We start from the raw sequence: 22,511 nt of genomic DNA on the forward strand, positions 1-22,511 counted from the left end.
TCCTAGAGGAGAACATAGGCAAAACACTCTCTGACATACATCACAGCAGGATCCTCTATGACCCACCTCCCAGAATATTGGAAATAAAAGCAAAAATAAACAAATGGGACCTAATTAACCTTAAAAGCTTCTGCACATCAAAGGAAACTATTAGCAAGGTGAAAAGACAGCCTTCAGAATGGGAGAAAATAATAGCAAATGAAGCAACTGACAAACAACTAATCTCAAAAATATACAAACAACTCCTACAGCTCAACTCCAGAAAAATAAATGATCCAATCAAAAAATGGGCCAAAGAACTAAATAGACATTTCTCCAAAGAAGACATACAGATGGCTAACAAACACATGAAAAGATGCTCAACATCACTCATTATCAGAGAAATGCAAATCAAAACCACTATGAGGTACCATTTCACACCAGTCAGAATGGCTGCGATCCAAAAGTCTACAAATAATAAATGCTGGAGAGGGTGTGGAGAAAAGGGAACCCTCTTACACTGTTGGTGGGAATGCAAACTAGTACAGCCACTATGGAGAACAGTGTGGAGATTCCTTAAAAAACTGGAAATAGAACTGCCTTATGATCCAGCAATCCCACTGCTGAGCATACACACTGAGGAAACCAGAAGGGAAAGAGACACGTGTACCCCAGTGTTCATTGCAGCACTGTTTATAATAGCCAGGACATGGAAGCAACCTAGATGCCCATCAGCAGATGAATGGATAAGAAAGCTGTGGTACATATACACAATGGAGTATTACTCAGCCATTAAAAAGAATACATTTGAATCAGTTCTAATGAGATGGATGAAACTGGAACCTATTATACAGAGTGAAGTAAGCCAGAAAGAAAAACACCAATACAGTATACTAACGCATATATATGGAATTTAGAAAGATGGTAACAATAACCCTGTGTACAAGACAGCAAAAGAGACACTGATGTAGAGATCAGTCTTATGGACTCTGTGGGATAGGGAGAGCGTGGGAAGATTTGGGAGAATGGCATTGAAACATGTATAATATCACGTATGAAACGAGTCGCCAGTCCAGGTTCGATGCACGATACTGGATGCTTGAGGCTGGTGCACTGGGACCACCCAGAGGGAGGGTATGGGGAGGGAGAAGGGAGGAGGGTTCAGGATGGGGAACACAGGTATACCTGTGGCGGATTCATTTCGATATTTGGCAAAACTAATACAATATTGTAAAGTTTAAAAATAAAATAAAATTTTAAAAAATAATAATAAAATAAAAAAAATGATGACAAATTTAAAAGCAGATTCACATAAACAGAAGTTGAATGAATGTGCAGCAAACCTGAACTAAAAAAACCATTACTAAAAGGAGTACTTACAGTAAAAAGAAAGTGATCCCAGACGGAATCATGAAAAGAAGAAAGAAACAGCACTGGAAACGGTAAAAATGTGGGCAAACAAATGAATACAGACAGAAAATACATGACAACAGTGGTACAAATGTAATAAGAGGAGTAAGTGCAATCGAATCATTGTAAAGTTCATGCATTGTTGGAAGTGGTATAAGTAAAACTTTAAGGGAGACCCTAGTAAGTCAAGAATGCATGTTTTAAACTCTAGGGTAGTCACCAAGTGGGGCTTCCCAGATGGCTCAGCGGTAAAGAATCCACCTGCCAATACAGGAGACACAGGTTCCGTCCCTGAGTCAGGAAGATCCCCTGGAGAAGGAAATGGCCACCCATCCCAGTATTCTTGCCTGGGAAATCCCATGGACAGAGGAGCATGGGGGGCTACAGCCCATGGGGTTGCAAAAGAGTTGGATACGACTTAGCGACTAAACAATAACAACTTATACAAAGGGTCCCAAAAGGCTAAGATACAGATCTCTGAGGAACAGTGGGCTGCTGCAAAACATGCTAACCACTGCCACAGTGACAAATGCTAGAGGCCATTCACCAGAACCAAGACCACTGCCTGACATAAGGAATACTGCAGGGACCAACTGTCTTCAGAGCAGTTTGCCAGTGGTATAAAATAAAAACAGGAAGAATCAACCCTTTTCTTCAACCTCCAGCCTAGTAGTCTCCCTACAATGCCCCTTTATTGGCAGAGTCTAACACAGACTAGCTGTCAAAGAAGAAACATGGTTTCCAGAGCTTCCAGCTTCAGTATCGCAAGAGGGGCTAGAAGGAACTTAGAGGCAATAATAAGTCAGTAACTGACAGAATCAGCACCTTTATTTAGGTCTCTCATCATGCCAAGTTCAGATAAGTGATAAAAGTCTTCTAATTTTCTGTGTGGAAGGTAAATGTCTGGCTGCCATGATTTCAAAGGCCAAGTGGAAGGTGAAGGTTAGAAGTCTCCATATTCAGTATTCAGTAGGTATGCTTGACTTAATCCTCCAGTTTTCAATACATAACCTATCTCCTACCAAAATGTGCATGAAGTGTCCCAATACACAGATGCTCTATTTATCCTTCATTTTCTAATAAACCTCAAAATCTCTACCAGATGAACAAGGAGCAGTCATCAGATGAATTGAAGGGAGAAGACTTATATAATTTCATCCTCATTTCCAAAGATGCCTGGTGCTATAAGTTCCTATGCCTTTTAAGGATCTGCTGTGTAAATAAGGGTAGTTCCAAGATATTCCTACTACATGCTTGAGATTCAGATATGCTGGGTCTGTTAAGTCAAAGTTTCCACTCTTCAAAGCCTTGCCAACTTTCTTTGTCCATGTGAGCATATTACATTTTAAAATCCCTGTATTTTGATTTTTGTAGTGTTTCATAACTGATTTTGAATTTATTTTTGTATATGGTGTGAAAAAGTAGTCCAGTTCTCCACACACCATTTATTAAATAGATTGTCTTTTTCCCCACTATGTATTCTTGCCTCTTTTGTCACAGATTAATTGACCATATAAGTATATGTTTATTTCTGGGCTCTCTATCATGTTCCACTGATCCATGTGTCTGTTTTTGTGCCAGCACCATACTATTTGGATAATTATATCTTCATAGTACAGTTTCAAGGGCTTCCCTGGTGGCTCAGACAGTAAAGCGTCTGTCTGCAATGCAGGAGACCAGGGTTCAATCCCTGGGTCGGGAAGATCCCCTGGAGAAGGAAATGGCAGTCCACTCCAGTATTCTTGCCTGGAAAATCCCATGGATGGCGGAGCCTGGTAGGCTACTGTCCATGGGGTCGCAAAGAGTCGGACACGACTGAGCCACTTCACTTCACTTCACTTCAGTACAGTTTCAGCCTGGAAGCATGATACCTCCAGATTTGTTCTTTCTCAACATTGCTCTGATTATAAAGGGTCTTTTGGATTCTATGCAAATTTTAGGGTCATCTGTTCTAGTTCTGTGAAAGTGCCTTTGATATTTTGATAGGGACTGCACTGAATCCATAGACTATCTTGGGCAGTATGGTCATTTTAATGATACTGATTTGTCCAATCCATGGAGATGGTACATCTTTCCATTTGTTTGTCTCGTTTACCACTTCTTTCATCAATGTTTTACAGTTTTCAGAGTACAGGTCTTTCACTTCCTTGGTGAAATTTATTTCTAGGTATTTATTCTTTTAATCCAATTACAAATGGGACTGTTTCTTAATTTCCCTTTCTGATACTTCATTGTGCAAACAGATAAATGCCACAGACCTCTGTACATTAAGCTTGTATCCTGCAACTTTCCTGAATTCATTTACTGAATTCAATTTTTGAATAACAATTCACTTACTGAATAACAGTTTTTTGTGAAGCCTTTGGGGTTTTCTATATAAATTGACAGTATCATGTCACCTACAAACAGTGATAGTTTTATTACTTCCTTTTTAATTTGGATTTCTTTTATGTGTGTGTGTGGCCTTTTGGTTTTTTTTTTTTTTTTTTTTTTGCCTAACTGTTGTGACAAGAACTTCTAACATTATGTTGAATGAAAGTGGTGAGTATCTTTGTCTTATTCCGTTTTTTATAATTTTAAAATTTACTTAGTTTTGGCTGCACTGGGTCTTCGTTGCTGTACATGGGCTTTCTTTAGTTGCAGCAAGTGGGAGCTACTTTTCATTGTGATGCACGGGCTTCTCATTGAGGTAGCCTCTCTTGTTGCAAAGCACAGGATAAAGGCACAAGGGCTTCAGTAGTTGCAGCATGCAGGCTCAGCAGCTGCAGCACGTGTGCTCTAGAGTACATACTCAGTAGCTGCAGTGCATGGGCTTAGTTGCTCTGTGACGTGTGGAGTCTTCACATACCAGGGACTGAACCCATGTCCCCTACATTGGCAGGCAGATTCTCATCCACTGTGCCACTAAGGAAGTCCCTTGTCTTATTCCTGATCTTAGAGCAAAAGCCTTCAGATTTTCTCCACTGAGTATAATGTTAGCTGTGGGTTTTAATATATGTGTGGCCTTTATCATGTTGAGGTAGGTTCCCTCTATGCCTACTTTGCTGACAGTGAAAAGTGAAAGTGACAGTCTCTCAGTTGTGTCTGACTCTTAGTAACCCCACAGACTATACAGTCCATGGTATTCTCCGGGCTATAATACTGGAGTGGGTAGCCTTTCCCTTCTCCAGGGGATCTTCCCAATCCAGGGATCGAACCCACATCTCCCACATTGCAGGCAGCTTCTTTACCAGCTGAACCACAAGGGAAGCCCAAGAATATTGGAGTGGGTAGTCTATCCCTTCTCCAGCAGATCTTCCTGACCCAGGGCAGGCAAATTCTTTACCAACTGAGCTATCAGGGACAGTTCTCGTCATAAATAGGTGCTGAACTTATCTAATGCATTTTCTGCATCTCTTGAGACGATGTGATTTTTATTTTTAAATTTGATAATGTGATATATCTAATTAACTGATTTGTAGATATTGTACCATCCTTGCATCCCTAGGATAAATCCCACTTGATCATGGTGTATGATCCTTTCAACATATTTATTTTGGTTTGATATTTGGTTTGATAATATTCTGTTGCAGATTTTGCATTTACATTCATCAATGATATTAGCCTGTAAATTTGTGTGTGTATGTTATTAGGTTGTTATCTGGTTTTGTTATCAGGATGATGGAGGCCTCGTACCATGAATTTGAAAGTGTTCCTTCCTCACTAACTTTCTGAACAGTTTGAAAAGGAAAAGTATTAACTATTCTTTAAATGTTTGGTCATGTATGGATGTGAGAGTTGGACTGTGAAGAAAGCTGAGTGCTGAAGAATTGATGCTTTTGAACTGTGGTGTTGGAGAAGACTCTTGAGAGTCCCTTGGACTGCAAGGAGATGCAACCAGTCCATCCTAAAGGAAATCAGTCCTGAATATTCATTGGAAGGACTGATGATAAAGCTGAAACTCCAATACTTTGGCCACCTCATGCGAAGAGTTGACTCACTGGAAAAGACTCTGATGCTTCGAGGGATTGGGGGCAGGAGGAGAAGGGGACGACAGAGGATGAAATGGCTGGAAGGCATCACTAATCAATGGACATGAGTTTAAGTGAACTCCGGGAGTTGGTGATGGACAGGGAGGCCTGGCATGCTGCGATTCATGGGGTCGCAAAGACTGAGCGACTGAACTGAACTGAACTGACTGAAATGTTTGGTAGAATTCACCTATGAAGCCATCTGATCCTGGACTTCTGTTTGCTAGAAGTTTTTTTTTATTATTGATTTAATTTTATTACTGGTAATCAGTCTGTTCATATATTCTATTTCTTTCTGATTCAGTCTTGCGAGTTTGCACATTTCCAGGAATTTATCCATTTCTTCTATGCAATCCATTTTATTAGCATATAATTCTTCATAGTAATCACTTATAATACTCATATTTCTGTGGTGTCAGTTTTAACTTCTCCCTTTTCATCCCTGATTTTATTTATTTGGGCCCTCTCTCCTTTTTTCTTGATGAATCTAGCTAAAAGTTTATCAATTTCATGTATATTTTCAAGACTTCCCTGGTGGCTCAGTGGTAAATAATCTGCCTGCCAATGCAGAAGATGCAGGTTCGATCCCTAAGTCAGGAAGATCCCCTAGAGAAGGAAATGGCAACCTGCTTCAGTACTCTTGCCTGGGAAACCCCATGAACAGAGGAGCCTGAGAGTAAATAACTTCACAAAAAGTCAGACACGAATTAGAGACTAAACAATAATATCATATATTATCAAAGGACCAACTCTTAATTTCATTGATCTTTTATGGTTTTAGGTCTCTATTTCAGTTATTTCCACTCTAATCTTTTATTTCCTTTTTTCTCCTAACTCTGGGTTTTACTTGTTCTTCTTCTAGTTTCTTCAATGTGCACTTCGGTTATTTGAGATTTTTCTTATATCATGAAGTGGGCCTGTATCACTGTGAACTTCCTTCTTACAACGGTTTTATCTTCATCCCTCTTTGACTTTTCAATGATCCATTGATTGTTTAGTCTCCATATGTTTGTGGGCTTTTTTTTTTTCCAGTTTTCTTCTTGTAGTTAATTTCTAATTTCATACCAGTGAAATCCAAAAAGATGTCTGACATATGCTGGAAAGGGTGTGAAGAAAAGGGAATCCTCCTACATTGTTAATAGGAATGTAAACTGGTACAGCCACTATGGAAAACAGTATGGAGCTTTCTCAAAAAACTAAAAATAGAGTTGCCATATGATCCAGCAATCCCGCTCTTGGGCATGTATCTGCAGAAAACCATAATTTGTAAAGCTATATGCACCCCCTGTGTTTACAGCAGCGCTATTTACAAAACCAAGATAAGGAAACTACCTAAATGCCCATTGACAGACGAATGGATAAAGAAGATGTGGTACATACATACAATGGACTGTTACTCAGCCATAAAAAAGAATGAAATAATGCCATTTGCTGCTACATGGATGGACCTAAAGTTTATCAAGTTTATCACACTAAGTGAAGTCAGAAAGAGAAAGACAAATACCATATGAATGTAAGTCCTTTATCAAATATTTCTTTCACTTTGTGACTTGCCTTTTACCTCTCCTTAATGGTATCTTTTTTCTTTAAATTTTATTTATTTGTTTTTGGCTGTGCTGGGTCTTCACTGCTGCACAGGATTTCTCTAGTTGCAACAAATGGAGGATACTCTCCAGTTGTGGTGCTCGGGCTTCTCTACTGCGGTGGCTTCTCTTGTTGCAGAGCACAGGCTCCAGGGAGCATAGGCTTCAGCAACAGTGGCACATGAGCTCAGCAGCTGTGGTTCCCAGGCTCTAGAGCACAGGCTCAATAGCTGTGGCAGACAGGCTTATTAGTTGCTCTGCAGCATGTGGGATATTCCCGGACCAGGGCTCGAACCCATGTCCCCTGCCCTGGCAAGTATTCTTTACCACTGAGCCACCAGGGAAGCCCTCCTTAATGATATCTTTTGAACAACAGATCTTCATTTTAATGAAGTACAACTTATCAATAAAGGATCTCTGTCTACCCCTAGGCTAGAAGGGGTATTTTCCTATGGTTCCTTCAAAGTGCATAACTGCTCTAAATTGCACATTTATATTGACCATCCGTCTGGAATTCAGTTTGTAGTATATGCTGTGAAGTCAGGTTCACGATTCACCGGTTTCAATACTGATCCAATACCATTTATTGACTAGGCCATCATTCTTCAGTCCAACCAGCCCAGCGTCACCTATTGTAATGGACATCATTTCCCCACTGCACTGCAATACCACCTTCTTCATATCACTGGAAGATAAACACGATGGTCTATTTATGGACCCTCTATTCTGTTTCATTATTATCTTTGCCTCCAAACCACAATGTCTTATTTTATAATAGTCTCATTTTTAGCTCTCAGTGGGAAAGCTTTCAGTATTTCACAACTGAATATGATGTGTGCTGCAGGCTTTTAGATAACCTTTATTAGATTAAGAATATTCCCTTATACTCTTATTTTGCTAAGAGTTTTTTTTATCATGAAGTCGTTTTGATTTAACCTACTATTTTAAGAAAATTATTAAAATGAGTCCTGCACTAGAGCTCCCTTTCCAGAAAAGTACACTACCAAACTTACACAGTTCCAGGGTCATAGTAAGTTGCACTTACTTCCATACCCATCTGAATGGTAAATTATATCAGAGTTCCACTTCCATCTGTACTATCTCCATGCTCAGCTAGCAACATTTCCACTCCAATATTTCCAAAATTTCCAAATAATTTGAGGTGGTTTCTAGTCATGCTGAACTGCTATCAACTTTGGAATATCGATTTTGACATCAATTTTGTTTTTGTCAATGCTCTGATTTTGTGTGATATCTCCATAACTGTATTTTTCCCATATATTTTGTTGACTACAGTGCATAATCTTTTAGAATGTGATATTTTTCAATAATGCATAAATATTATAGCAAAAATACACAAAAATGTCACAGAAGAACACAGCCAAGTCAAACTTCATTTGAGCTCATATACTGCCTTGTTTTAATTATGACTGATCATGTCCAGCCAATCAGATAGAAACATACAAATGAACTGATTATAATTAAATTCTATTCAAATGCAGATAATCAGGAGTAAAATATTATCTATTTGATTATAGGAAATTAAAAATAATTACTTGACATAGTATATAAAAAACATGTTCTGACAGCCAACAATAGTTATTTCATTGTTGCTATTAAATTAGAGCCAAAATTACTCATCAGTTGTGCTGAAGAGAGATCAGAAATTATTTTATAGCAGTGTATCATAATATGATTAATCATGGCTTCAAAAAGATTGCTTATAACCAGTACTACAAAATAAACATATATAATACTGCCAAAAATGATCACTATTTGTGTCTTATAATTTATAGGTCCATACTTACCCTCACACTTTTCAAGAATCTGGACTGTTTCTCCTATTTCTAAGACCAACCCTTGGGGAACAGATCCTCGAAAGCTGCATATCACTAGAAAACCAAAGATAAACATGTCAATTAGGATTTTTAAATACTGACATAGGGTCTGTGTCACTGAAATTAGGCACTAAATTTTCTTAAATATATGCTCTCTCTTTTAATACATTTTTCAAATATGTAAGCCCCTGTAAGTCCTTGCAGGCATCTACATAACTAACAATAAGACAGCTTTCCTAAGGTCAAAAGTGTGCAATCTCTGAGCCATATCTTACAGTAAAATTAAAATAAATCAAATTAGCACTTAAGAAATTAACATCATCACATCATCCACTCCTTAACAAATTCTTTATCGAGATTCTTGCTATTACTTCAATCTCCAGAGCATTCAGTACTCCTGTCTTCTTAACCTTTGTCATTAATTGACAAGAACATTAAAATTATGAACAAGCTTCATTGTTGGAAACTGGGTGTTTTGTGCATATTTAGAGAACCTATGTAAACTTCCCATTTTAATAACTATCTTCATTCAAGACTGGCTTTCAAGTGATTTTTCAAATTAATGTATAAATAGAAAAGAAAACAATTATATTTGCTAGAAAAGCAAAAGGCTTGAAATAAAAGTAGAGCTTTCTCTCTCTAATCATGGGACTGTTTTCAGGCCTATATGGTCTATTTGCAGGAATATCACAAAGAATAAACCTGTTATTATAGACGGTTTCACTCTATTCTTCTCTTTATCTGTCAGGTACATCACATGTCACTGGTCACTGCGAGCTTCAAGAATTTGAAAAAGAACAGATACACATTCATACATAACTAAATCACTTTGCTGTACACCTGAAACTAGCACAACATTTTTTTATCAACTATACTCCAATTTGAAATTTTTAAAAAACTTTTTAAAGAAAGATAAAATAAATTCTGCCTACAAAGAATTTATCATTTCATTGGTGGTAGTGGGATAAGGAGTGTGAGATGAGAGGAAAAAAATGCACCATCCATATGGTGCTGCTGAGTCACTACAGTCATGTCCAACTCTGTGCGATCCCATAGACGGCAGCCCACCAGGCTCTCCCGTCCCTGGGATTCGCCAGGCAAGAACAATGGAGTGGGTTGCCATTTCCTTCTCCAATGCATGAAAGTGAAAAGTGAAAGTGAAGTCGCTCAGTCGTGTCCGACCCTCAGCGACCCCATGGACTGCAGCCTTCCAGGCTCCTCCATCCATGGGATTTTCCAGGCAGGAGTACTGGAGTGGGGTGCCATTGCCTTCTCCACCATATGGTGCTACAAGACCTGTTTGCTCCGAGATCCACTCTCTGTCCTCCTCCCCCGCACTCTATGCCCCAGGGGAGCCTGTTCTCACAGGCAGCATCAACAGCCTCCTCCCTGCCCCATGGCTGGTTGGGTAAAGTGGGTGGAGAACACTGTCAGATGCTGGAGGATTGGTGAGATTGGGATGTTTATTCCTGCAGGGGTCTGGAGTGCGGCTGCATCCCTCCAATGAAGGATGTGGATTTCCCAGGTGGCGCAGAGGTAAAGAACCTGCCTGCCAATGCAAGAGATGCAGGAGACTCAGGTTCAATCCCCGGGTCTGGAGGACCCCCTGGAGGAGGACATGGCAATCCACTCCAGTATTCTTGCCTGGAGAATCCCATGGACAGAGGAGCCTGGCGAGCTACAGTCCACAGGGTCACGAAGAGTTGGACATGACTGAAGCCGCTGAGCACACACACAGATGTATAGCCAAGTTAGTGGCATAACCAGAAAGAGAGGAACTTTTCCAAATAATGTGTCAGAAGAAAGCAATTTGACTATATATCCCTAATGGAACATATTCTAAGGATTTAAAAAAAACTTCAAAAAAATCTTAGTCTGCTTTCACTAATCATACTGTGGATATAGTGATTAGTAGTGCTATTCTATGACTGTTGTGTGAGTACTGGAGAATAATCAGGTAAGTAATTATTCAGGAATTTCCTTTTAAGGTATAGAAAATGCAGATGTAAGATTTATGAAGTAAAGACAATGTAGTAATGCACAGTTCCGGATAAGGCCTACAAATAATGACAAATCTCTAGCACTAAAATTGTCATTTCTAAATATACTATTTCCCACTAAAAGGAACCAGGGCTCCTTGGGAAAAAGCCAAGTTTAGGACAGAAAATGCTTAACGTAAGTGTGGAATACCTTATCAAACTAAAAATCAAGGAAACTATGATTAATAGCTAAACTACTATGGTCAGGTCAAAAGAACTTTCAGCACCAGGAGAGTTCCACTACTCACTAAAAGGATAGTATATCAATATATTTACATTCATAAGTAATAAGACTGATGATTCCCCAAAAAGCTTATTGGTCACTTTTCAAAGGTTGCTAGGGAATCAATTTACTACTATGAAAATTCACAAAACAGCGGAAAAAACAGAACAGAAAAAAAAAAAAGAAAACACGCTTTTCTAACACAAACTAGATCTCAGTATACCCACATAGTTGGCGAGAAGTTTCTCTATAAAAATACTCTAGACAACAGAGAAGTGATGGCAAAGGTAGAATATATCCATTTGGTGACTCCCAATAAATGGATGGGTATAGGAAATGATCATTGGTAGCTCTAACATCATGAAAAGAGGAGACAAGAAATTATATAACTACTAAAGAAAGTGCCACATGAAGAAATCATAAAACTCAAACCTGACTATGGTGATGCTTACAGAAATGTCAACTTAAAGGAAATACTGAGAATAAGGAGCATATTAAATGAATTCACAGAAATATGATTAGCAAGATTCAGATCATGAGACCAAAAAATGCAGTTTCTTTAACAAAACACTTCAAGGAAAAAAAAAAAGAGATGGAAAACTCAATAAAACAGCCTTCAGCTGTATCAACTCCATATACAGTAGTACTAAAAATTAACAAGACACTTAGGAATAAATTTAATCAAACAGGTACTGAAAACTACAAAACACTGCTAAGAGAAATTAAAGATCTAATTAAGTATAAAGACACCCCATGTTCATGGATTGGTAGAATTAAGATGACACTACTACCCAAGGTAGTCCACAGATTCAATGGAATCTCTATTAAAATCCCCAAGATAGAAAAACACATCCTAAAATTCATATGGAATTTCAAGAGACCCAAATATCCAAAACGATCTTCACAAAGTTGGACAACTCTCATTTTCAACCTTCAAAACTTACTACAAAAGTACAGTAATCAAAATAGTGTATGGTACTGGAATAAGGATTATATGAATCAACGGAAAATATATTATGTTCCCTATATATGAACATTCAAGTTGCGAACCTTCAAAGATGAAAATGTGCATTTGCATGTCCAACTATGTTAGTTCACATCTGGCGTACACTGTCACGTGTGTGCATACTCTACAAGTGGTTATGCTTTTGTGTAGTTTACTGTAAAGTATTATACAGAATGGGGCTTCCCAAGTGGCTCGGTAGTAAAGAATCCACCAGCCAATGCAGGAGACACAGGAAACACGGGTTTGATTCCTGGGTCAGAGGAATCTGAAGGAGGAAAGGGAGCCTGGAGGAGGTAATGGCAAGCCCACTCCAGTATTCCTGCCTGGAGAATACCATGGACAAAGGAGCCTGGCAGACTGTAGTCCATGGGTCACAAAGGAGTCAGACATGACTTAGTGACTAAACAATAATAACATAATTAATATATGTTAAGTACTTAGAATAGTACCTGGTACAAAGTACTATGTGTTTGAAATTATTATTCTGCTATTTACTTTTTAAAGTATATAATACATAAATATATTGTATACATATATTGTCCCCCTGCTTATTTAACTTATATCAGAGTACATCATGTGAATGCCAGGCTGGATGAAGCACAAGCTGGAATCAAGATTGCTGGGAGAAATATCAATAACCTCAACGCAAATGACACCACTCTTATGGCAGAAAGTGCAGAGGAACTAAAAAGCCTCTTAATGAAAGTGAAAGAGGAGTGAGAAAAAGTTGGCTTTTTCACTCAACTTTCAGAAAACTAAGATCATGGCATCTGGTCCCATCACTTCATGGCAAATAGATGGGGAAACAGTGACAGACTTTATTTTGGGGGACTCCAAAGTCACTGCAGATGGTGACTGCAGTCATGAAATTAAAAGACGCTTACTCCTTGGAAGGAAAGCTATGACCAACCTAGACAGACAGCATATTAAAAAGCAGAGACATTACTTTACCAACAAAGGTCCATCTAGTCAAAGCTATGATTTTTCCAGTAGTCATGTATGGACGTGAAAGTTGGACTATAAAGAAAGCTGAGCACCAAAGAATTGATGCTTTTGAACTGTGGTGTTGGAGAAGACTCTTTTTTTTTTTTTTTAATTTTTTATTCCTTTATTTCTCATGTGTTCCCCATCCTGAACCCTCCTCCCTCCTCCCTCCCCATACCATCCCTCTGGGTCGTCCCAGTGCACCAGCCCCAAGCATCCAGCATCGTGCATTGAACCTGGACTGGCATCTCGTTTCATACATGACATTTCACATGTTTCAATGCCATTCTCCCAAATCTTCCCACCCTCTCCCTCTCCCACAGAGTCCATAATCCTGTTCTATACATCAGTGTCTCTTTTGCTGTCTCGTATACAGGGTTATCGTTACCATCTTTCTAAATTCCATATATATGCGTTAGTATACTGTATTGGTGTTTTTCCTTCTGGCTTACTTCACTCTGTATAATAGGCTCCAGTTTCATCCACCTCATTAGAACTGATTCAAATGTACTCTTTTTAATGGCTGAGTAATACTCCATTGTGTATATGTACCACAGCTTTCTTATTCCTGGACATGGAAGCAACCTAGATGTCCATCAGCAGATGAATGGAGAAGACTCTTGAGAGTCCCTTGGACTGCAAGGAGATCCAACCAGTCCATCCTAAAGGAAATCAGTCCTGAATATTCATTGGAAGGACTGATGCTGAAGCTGAAACTCCAATACTTTGGCCACCTGATGCAAAGAACCAACTCATTGGAAAAGACCCTGATGCTGGGAAAGATTGAAGGAGGGAAGAGAAGGGGACCAAAGAGGATGAGATGGTTGGATGGCATCACCGATGCGATGGACATGAGTTTGAGTGAGCTCCAGAAGTTGGTGATGGACAGGGAAGCCTGGAGTGCTGAAGTCCATGGGGTGGCAAAGAGTCAGACACAACTGAGCAACTGAACGGAACTGAACTGAATATACACAGAAAGAGTGTGTAATATCAAAACATTTATGGCAGTTACCTGGGCTGGGTGAGGAGAGAAGTGGGGATACACTTGGGGGAATTGAGTTAAGAGGCTTTAAGAGTACTACTTTCTATAGTTTTTTAAAAGCTGTATGGATTTTTTAAAATTATGTACACTGTATTTGCCAATACCATGTATAAGCACACTGCATCCATGGAAAGGCATTCTACAATGTCTTTAAAGTTGTACTCTTTTCAGTATAATTCTAGTAATACAAAAATATCATAGGATCAACACTAAAATGTATTCTCTTCTACTTGAAATAAAAGAAACCATCATTGCTAAATCTTTTAGTACAAACACTAGCCATCAGAAGAGAATTCTGAGTCTTCCCTTTTATTTTTAATTTTTTAACAACACACTAAAATTTATTCTACAAACAAAATTATTTGAGCAGGAAATTTATCCATTTTATCTCATAAAAATTATCAACAAGTAATTCTTAAAAGTAGCTGCCACGTAAAGCAAATTAAGCAAGTGAGTCTCTACTTTTAAATGAAAACCAGCTACTTACAAAGTAAGAACTATTGGGTGATCTTTTTGTATTTCTAGCTAAGAGCACTTCAAATTAAAGACCATCTTTTTAAAATGTGCTTCAAAAACACTACAGGCAAAGAGAAAAATTTAAGGGGGTGAACATGCTTTAATATAAGACATAAGCTAGATATCTCAACTGAGTCCCAAACAAAATTCAGTCATGAGGTGGGGAAGAGAGCTGGTAATGTCTGGTGAGACAGGAGAAGAATAAAGATTTTAAAAGGTGGCTTGCAGAGTGATAAATGGGGAAGCTAAGAGTAGAGGGATGAAGGACAGATGGAAGAGGACAGCAAGGGGTCAGTCTCCCATCCTGGTCAAAGAGACAGTGAATTATTAGGGAGAGATATACACGGAGAAGAAAATGGCACCCCACTCCAGTACTCTTGCCTGGAAAATCCCATGGACGGAGGAGCCTGGTAGGCTGCAGTCCATGGGGTCGCTAAGAGTCAGACACGACTGAGCACATTCACTTTCACTTTTCACTTTCATGCATTGGAGAAGGAAATGGCAATCTACTCCAGTGTTCTTGCCTGGAGAATCCCAGGAATGGGGGAGCCTGGTGGGCTGCCGTCTCTGGGGTCACACAGAGTGGGACACGACTGAAGCGACTTAGTAGCAGCATAAACAGAGGGGACCTTCCCCAGTGTGTCAGTGGTAAAGAATCCACCTACAATGCAGGAGACATGAGTTCGATTCCTGGGTAGGGAAGATGCCCCAAAGGAGGGCATGGCAACCCACTCCAGTATTCTGGCCTGGGGAATCCCATGCACAGAGGAGCCTGGCAGGTTACAGTCCATAGGGTCCCAAAGAGTCAGATACGACTGAGCTACTGAGCATGCACACATGCACAGACAGAAGAGTTAAAGCTTTCTCTCCAAGAAGTTGAGACTCAGGAGCACAAGCAGTGCACACACTGCAGCTCCAGCACTGATTTAGAGCACAGGTATCAAAAACCTCAGTTACAAAGGCAGGTTGAGAATTCTCAGTAATTAAAAATATATATATATATATATATGATTAGAAGAAAAAAATATTAACATGTAGCACCATACTTCAGTTTTAGAACCTGTTTCTGTCATTTACCTAATTAAAATAAAGAATTTAAAATAAAATGCAACCCAAGGTATTAGTTCCATTTACTTTATGAGCTAATAAAAATGTAAAGATCATTTCCTCAATCAATAATCTATTTCCAACTTACAATCTCCAAATACCACAGAGAAAAATACTCATATGTATCAAAGTTAGTAAGTCATTTATAAAGCAATAATGCCTACTACAACACAATATTTTCTTACTGAAACTATACATAAACTCTAATCTAGAGTTAGTAAAGATTAGTACAGTGTACTTATTTTATTTTACTGAAGAGGAAAATAGAAGGTAGTTAAGTGATTTGTTCGCAATCCTTATAGATTTTCCATGTGAGGAACAGTAGTGCCTAGTTCCTGTGAAAATAAATTCTATTATTCTTTTATCTCTTTCTCCTGAATCTAAAATCACTCTTATGCTCCTCCATTTCCATTCCTAAAATTGCTTTTTCCCTTGATTAAAATGTTGCATTGGCTCCCTACTGCCCACAGAATAAAAGCCATATTCCTCCTTGCATCCAAGGCCCTTGACACTCTTGGCCAAACCTGCCCTCTCAGTCTCCTCCCAACGACAGAAGACGTGGTCTAGTCACTGTTCTGCAAAACAATTCTCCAGCACATAACCTTGCACGAGCCTCCCTTTCATACGTCACTGTTTCCTACTGCCTGGATCCTCTCTCCTGCTTCCTCTCCACTGACAAAAATCCTATCCACTCATCAAGACTGTTTTTGCACTGTTGGAAATGAATCTTCCAGGCCCTGAAGTCCTCTGGCACATTCTACTTCTATCACATGACTGACCTTAATTGTAGCTTCGAGTATATGTGCATCAAGGAGCCCTCTCACTTTACTGTTCTGTATGCCCAGCATTCCTAACTCTCATGTTTTACAGAAATTGTCCCACTCTATATGATTTCAGTGGGGCTATCAGTCAGACCCTCTCCACCGCCTCCAAGTAGGCATGTAAAATAGACTGGGCCACGCCATTCACTCCCTGAATCTTCCCAACAGGAGCTAACTCTTTCCTATCCCATCATGCACTGTAAAGATGTAACCCCAGAGCTGCCAGGAGCTATGGTCCCCAAAGTGAAAACAGTAAATTTTTTGAAGTTAATGACTGCAAAAAATAATTCAACACATAGGCATATACCAAAATGTAAAATGGAAACACAGATATCCTGATATGTTGAGGCCCTGATCCCAGTCTTCTGAGGTCAGATCCATTCACACCTTTTTTAGTTATATGAACCAGTAAATTCTCCTTTCTGCTTCAGTTTCAGATGGATTTCTAATAATTATAATTGAAAGAATCCCCGTGGAAAACAGTATGGAGGTTTCTCGGAAAACTAAAAATAGAATTACCGTATGATCCAGCAATCTCACTTCTGGGCATAGATCCAGACAAAACCATTATGTAAAAAGATACATGCACCCCTATGTCCACAGCAGCACTATTCACAATAGCCAAGACGTGGGAACAATCTCAGTGTCCACCGACAGACGGATGGATACAGAAGACATGGCACATATATACAATGGAATATTGCTTGGCCATAAAGAGTAAAATAATGCCATTTGCAGCTACATGGATGAACCTAGAAATTACCATACTAAACAAAGAAAGTCCAAAAGAGAAAGACAAATACCAGGTATTCAATAAATATTTCTAGACTAATTCCTATCTTCTGGTGGTTTTACATAAGAGTCAATGATACAGTGTTGTTTTTTTTTAAGACTTTTTAGGGAATCAGTGTCTGAATTCAAGACCCAAAGAGCCAAACTGTATGAGTTTGAGTAAGTTACCAGATGCCTCTGACCTTGGTGATGCCATCTGAAAAATAAGAACACTGTGTTACGTTATGGTCCCTTCTAGATCTAAAGTTCCATAAATATATAATTATTAGCTAAAAATTCTTGTCTACTTGCATTGTTTTAACTACTAACTTCATAAAACTTCCTTAATCTAATTTTCACAATCATCTAGATTAAAGGTCTTGAAAGTAGGTAGATCTGTATAATCTTCCTTCATTGTTCCCCAGAACCTCAGTTCAGTTCAGTCGCTCAGTTGTGTCTGATTCTTTGTGTCCCAGAGCCTAGTACATAGGAGATCTTCTGTAAATGTCTACTAAATCAATAAAAGAATCCATTTGAAGTATCTTCACTTTCCAGTTTGACTTGTATTTTGAATTTCATGTTACTACCTGTTTTTCATTACCTCAGGAAACCTCCTCCACTTCTGTCAAGAAACAAAGTTTAACTTTCTTTTCCCTTTTGTGGTTCCTGCAACAAACTATAGTTGATACCATCTTGCCAATCCCTGTAACATGTAATCTCAGTATCATCTTTATCCTCCACCTTCTAATCACAACTGAAAATAATTTCAAACTCTATTTTCAGAGCTGAATTGTTTAATAATTTCTATCAACTTATATCTTCATTTAAATATGTTTGAAAGGCTTTCACCAGTCTACAATAATTGCATGAGTTCCTTTCTCTCAATGTGGAGTTTATTTTAAACTACATATTCTCTATGAAGTGAACAATTAGGGACTATCCAGAAAAAACATCCCGAAGTTAAAGTATATTTAAGAACCACTCTAGGGGCTTCTTTGATGGTCCAGTGGTTAAGAATTCACCTGCCCATGCAAGGGACACACGTTTGACCCCTGGTCTGGGGAAATCCCACCTGCCATTGGACAACTAAGCCCGTGTGCCACAACTACTGAAGCCCGAGCACCTGGAGTTTGTGCTCCACAATGAGAAGCCACCGTGATGAGAAGCCACTGCCTGCCGCAACTAGAGAAAGTTCATGCACAGCAACACAGAACCAGCACAGCTAAAAATAAAAATGTTTTAAATGGGCAAAGTACTGAGTAGACATTTCTCCAAAAACAATACACAAATGGTCAATAAACACATGAAAAAATGCTCGACTTCACTAATTATTAGGGAAAATGCAAATCAAAACCACAGTGAAATACCACTTCACACCCATTTGGATAGCCATTTATAAAAAGCTTTTTTTAAAAAAATAACAAGCATTAGCAAGGATGTAAAGAGACTGGAATCCTTGTGCATTGCTCATGGGAAAGTAAAAATGGTACAGACAATACAGAAAATAGTATGGGTGGTTCCTCAAAAAAACTAAACATAGAATTACCAAATGCTAAGTAATTCCAAAGGATTTAAAAACAGGTAGTCAAACAGGTACTTGGATGCCAAATGTTCATTACAGCATTATTCACAACAGTAAAAGAACAACCCAAGAGTCCATCAATAAAGAATAGGTAACCGGGAGACTGGAACCATCTTACATACACTACTATGTATAAAACAACGAATGAGAACTTACTGCATAGCACAGGGAGCTCTACTTGGTGCTCTGTGATGACCTAAGTGGGAAGGAAATTCAAAAAAGATGGGATATGTGTACACATACGGCTGATTCACTTTGCTGTACAGCAGAAACTGGCACATCAGTGTAGAGCAACTATACGCCAATAAAAAGTAATAACAATAAACAACCCCTCCTTCTTCCTGGTTTTCCTCATGATAACAAGATGGCTATCACAGCTCCAGATGTCTTACCTACATGCAGCCATCCAGAGGGGAAACTGCCCCCTGCACAGACCAAATCTGCATTAGGCTGTATTACTCCCAGATCACTGTCTCTGTTCCAAAGTCAGGTCTTCCTATGGAGTGCAGCCTTGGCCATGAGTTAGTTCTTTTAACAGGCCTAAGGTTTTCATAAAGGCACTAAATCTCACTCCAAAGGAAAGCAAAGGGGCCACTTCTGTCTTTCACAGAGTTGATTACCCAGTTTTCCATGCACAAGTTCAATTCAGATTTAGCTTGAAAATGCATAACTAGGGAAAGAAGTAAAGGGCAGAGTGGCTGGCAAATAGGGAAAGATAAAGAATAATACTTGAAGTAGCTACAGAGAACAGAAATGAAGGGAGTTAGAAAGAATATCAAAACAAAACTATTATTTCAAGTCACTGATACCAAGCTGATGGAGTCTCACACATCCTCAATCCACCCTCATCTGTTCCTCTCCGTGCATGCTCGGTCGTGTTCAACTCTTTGTGACCCCATGGACTGTTGTCTGCCAGGCTCCTCTGTCCATGGAATTTTCCAGGCAAGAATACTGGAGTGGGTTGCCATTTCCTACTCCAGGGGATCTTCCTGACCCAGGGACCAAAACCATGCCCGTGCATCTCCTGCATTGGCAAGTAGATTCTTTACCACTAGCACCACCTGCAAATTTGGAAAACTCAGCAGTGGCCAAAGGACTGGAAAAGGTCAGTTTTCATTCCAATCCCAAAGAAAGGCAATGCCAAAGAATGCTCAAACTACTGCACAATTGCACTCATCTCACACGCTAGTAAAGTAATGCTCAAAATTCTCCAAGCCAGGCTTCAGCAATATGTGAACCGTGAACTTCCTGATGTTCAAGCTGGTTTTAGAAAGGCAGAGGAACCAGAGATCAAATTGCCAACATCCGCTGGATCACGGAAAAAGCAAGAGAGTTCCAGAAAAACATCTATTTTTGCTTTATTGACTATGCCAAAGCCTTTGACTGTGTGGATCACAATATAGTGTGGAAAATTCTGAAAGAGATGGGAATACCAGACCACCTTATCTGCCTCTTGAGAAATTTGTATGCAGGTCAGGATGCAACAGTTAGAACTGGACATGGAACAACAGACTGGTTCCAAATAGGAAAAGGAGTATGTCAAGGCTGTATATTGTCACCCTGCTTATTTAACTTATATGCAGAGTACATCATGAGAAATGCTGGACTAGAAGAAACACAAGCTGGAATCAAGACTGCCGGGAGAAATATCAATAACCTCAGATATGCAGATGACACCACCCTTATGGCAGAAAGTGAAGAGGACCTAAAAAGCCTCTTGATGAAAGTGAAAGTGGAGAGTGAAAAAGTGGGCTTAAAGCTCAACATTCAGACAACGAAGATCATGGCATCCGGTCCCACCACTTCATGGGAAATAGATGGGGAAACAGTGGAAACAGTGTCAGACTTTATTTTTCTGGGCTCCAAAATCACTGCAGATGGTGACTGCAGCCATGAAATTAAAGGACACTTACTCCTTGGAAGGAAAGTTATGACCAACCTAGAGAGCATATTCAAAAGCAAAGACATTACTTTGCCAAGAAAGGTTCGTCTAGTCAAGGCTATGGTTTTACCTGTGGTCATGTATGGATGTGAGAGTTGGACTGTGAAGAAGGCTGAGCGCCTAAGAATTGATGCTTTTGAACTATGGTGTTGGAGAAGACACTTGAGAGTCCCTTGGAGTACAAGGAGATCCAACCAGTCCATTCTGAAGGAGATCAGCCCTGGGATTTCTTTGGAAGGAATGATGCTAAAGCTGAAACTCCAGTACTTTGGCCACCTCGTGCAAAGAGTTGACTCACTGGAAAAAGACTCTGATGCTGGGAGGGATTGGGGGCAGGAGGAGAAGGGGACGACAGAGGATGAGATGGCTGGATGGCATCACTGACTCGATGGACGTGAGTCTCAGTGAACTCTGGGAGTTGGTGATGGACAGGGAGGCCTGGCGTGCTGCGATTCATGGGGTCGCAAAGAGTTAGACATGACTGAGCAACTGATCTGATCTGATCTGATCTGAGCGCCACCTGGGAAGTCTATATTCCCACCACCACCACCCCCAAATTCCCAGAAAGCATCACAGCCAGATGAGAAAAGTAATAAACAAACAAGAGAACCACTGAATGGAATTCGTGATTTTCCTTGGGATTTCAGTAAGAAAGCAAACAAGCATCACTGTATTATTGTTATAATGACTTGTTTGCATTAACAACATCCAATAGTCAGAAAATCCAGTTAAACAATTGATGCCAAAGAAGTTGAAATGGTAGTACAGGACACTATTTTTGTAATGCTTCAGAATTTATTCCTCCAAGCCTGTATCAACTTTGAAATTTCTGAAGATACAAATCTGTGGAGAAAATGATGCCCCATACTTTCGAGAGTGCAGAGAAGCAAGTACTCTTACTGTCCTGGTAATAGTTAATTTCTAACAACCAACTGCGCAGAAGTAGATTAGATAAATCACAGTACCTAACACAATGCCTGACGGAATAGCAGTCATTAAAACAATGACATTCCAGTTATAAGAAAAGGTTTGTAGTAGAACAGATTTAAAACAAAAACTGTTAGGACTTCCTTGGTGATTAAGACTCTGCACTTCCACTGTAGCAGGCACGGGTTCGATCCCTGGTCATGGAACTAAGATTCCACATGCCATGCAGCCTGGCCAAAAAATAAATTACTTGTGCTTTAAAAAATAAAAGACTTTTATGACAATATAAACAGTACAGTCCTAAATTTATTTTAAATGCCTGCATCAGAAAAAAAGACTGGAAAGATATTCCAGCATGTTTTGAGGGGTTATGTCTGAAAAATAAATCGTATCTTAAAAGTAAGATATCACCCTTATTTTCTTTTTTGTGTATTTTTCTGTATTTACTGGCATGTCTATAATGAACCTGTATCTTATGTAATCAGAGCGGAAATGTTATAGAAAAAAAAAAACCTCAAATGTATTCAACATATTGAATTCACAATACAGGGCAGAACAAAACATATTATTTATATTAAACTCCAACAAAAATCTTTTCTTGGTATTTTTAAAGGTTTAACCTTTAGTTTACAGGAAAAGTCATTCATCTAACACACAGCTTCCCCAAAGGTGTCAGATGAAAGACATATTGTTGCAGTTAGTTCAAACTGCATCCCAATTATCTGCTACAA

General features: G+C 39.2%; 1 protein-coding gene across 12 annotated transcripts in view; it reads right to left on the minus strand.

The window, feature by feature from the left end:
• The window catches only part of DOCK3 (dedicator of cytokinesis 3), a 303,790-nt gene that overhangs the window by 271,202 nt on the left and 10,077 nt on the right, over positions 1-22,511 (minus strand). For 11 of the 12 annotated variants that reach the window (XM_024983256.2, XM_024983261.2, XM_024983252.2 and 8 more), the window contains exon 2: positions 8,791-8,874. In XM_024983256.2, coding sequence (XP_024839024.1) covers positions 8,791-8,874 — 84 coding nt within the window. Of the gene's footprint in view, positions 1-8,790; positions 8,875-9,522; positions 13,222-22,511 lie in introns of those variants that run through there. The other variant, XM_024983263.2, reaches the window with a different exon arrangement.

This window comes from Bos taurus, chromosome 22, assembly GCF_002263795.3.
Source record: "Bos taurus isolate L1 Dominette 01449 registration number 42190680 breed Hereford chromosome 22, ARS-UCD2.0, whole genome shotgun sequence".
Lineage (NCBI taxonomy): Eukaryota > Metazoa > Chordata > Mammalia > Artiodactyla > Bovidae > Bos > Bos taurus.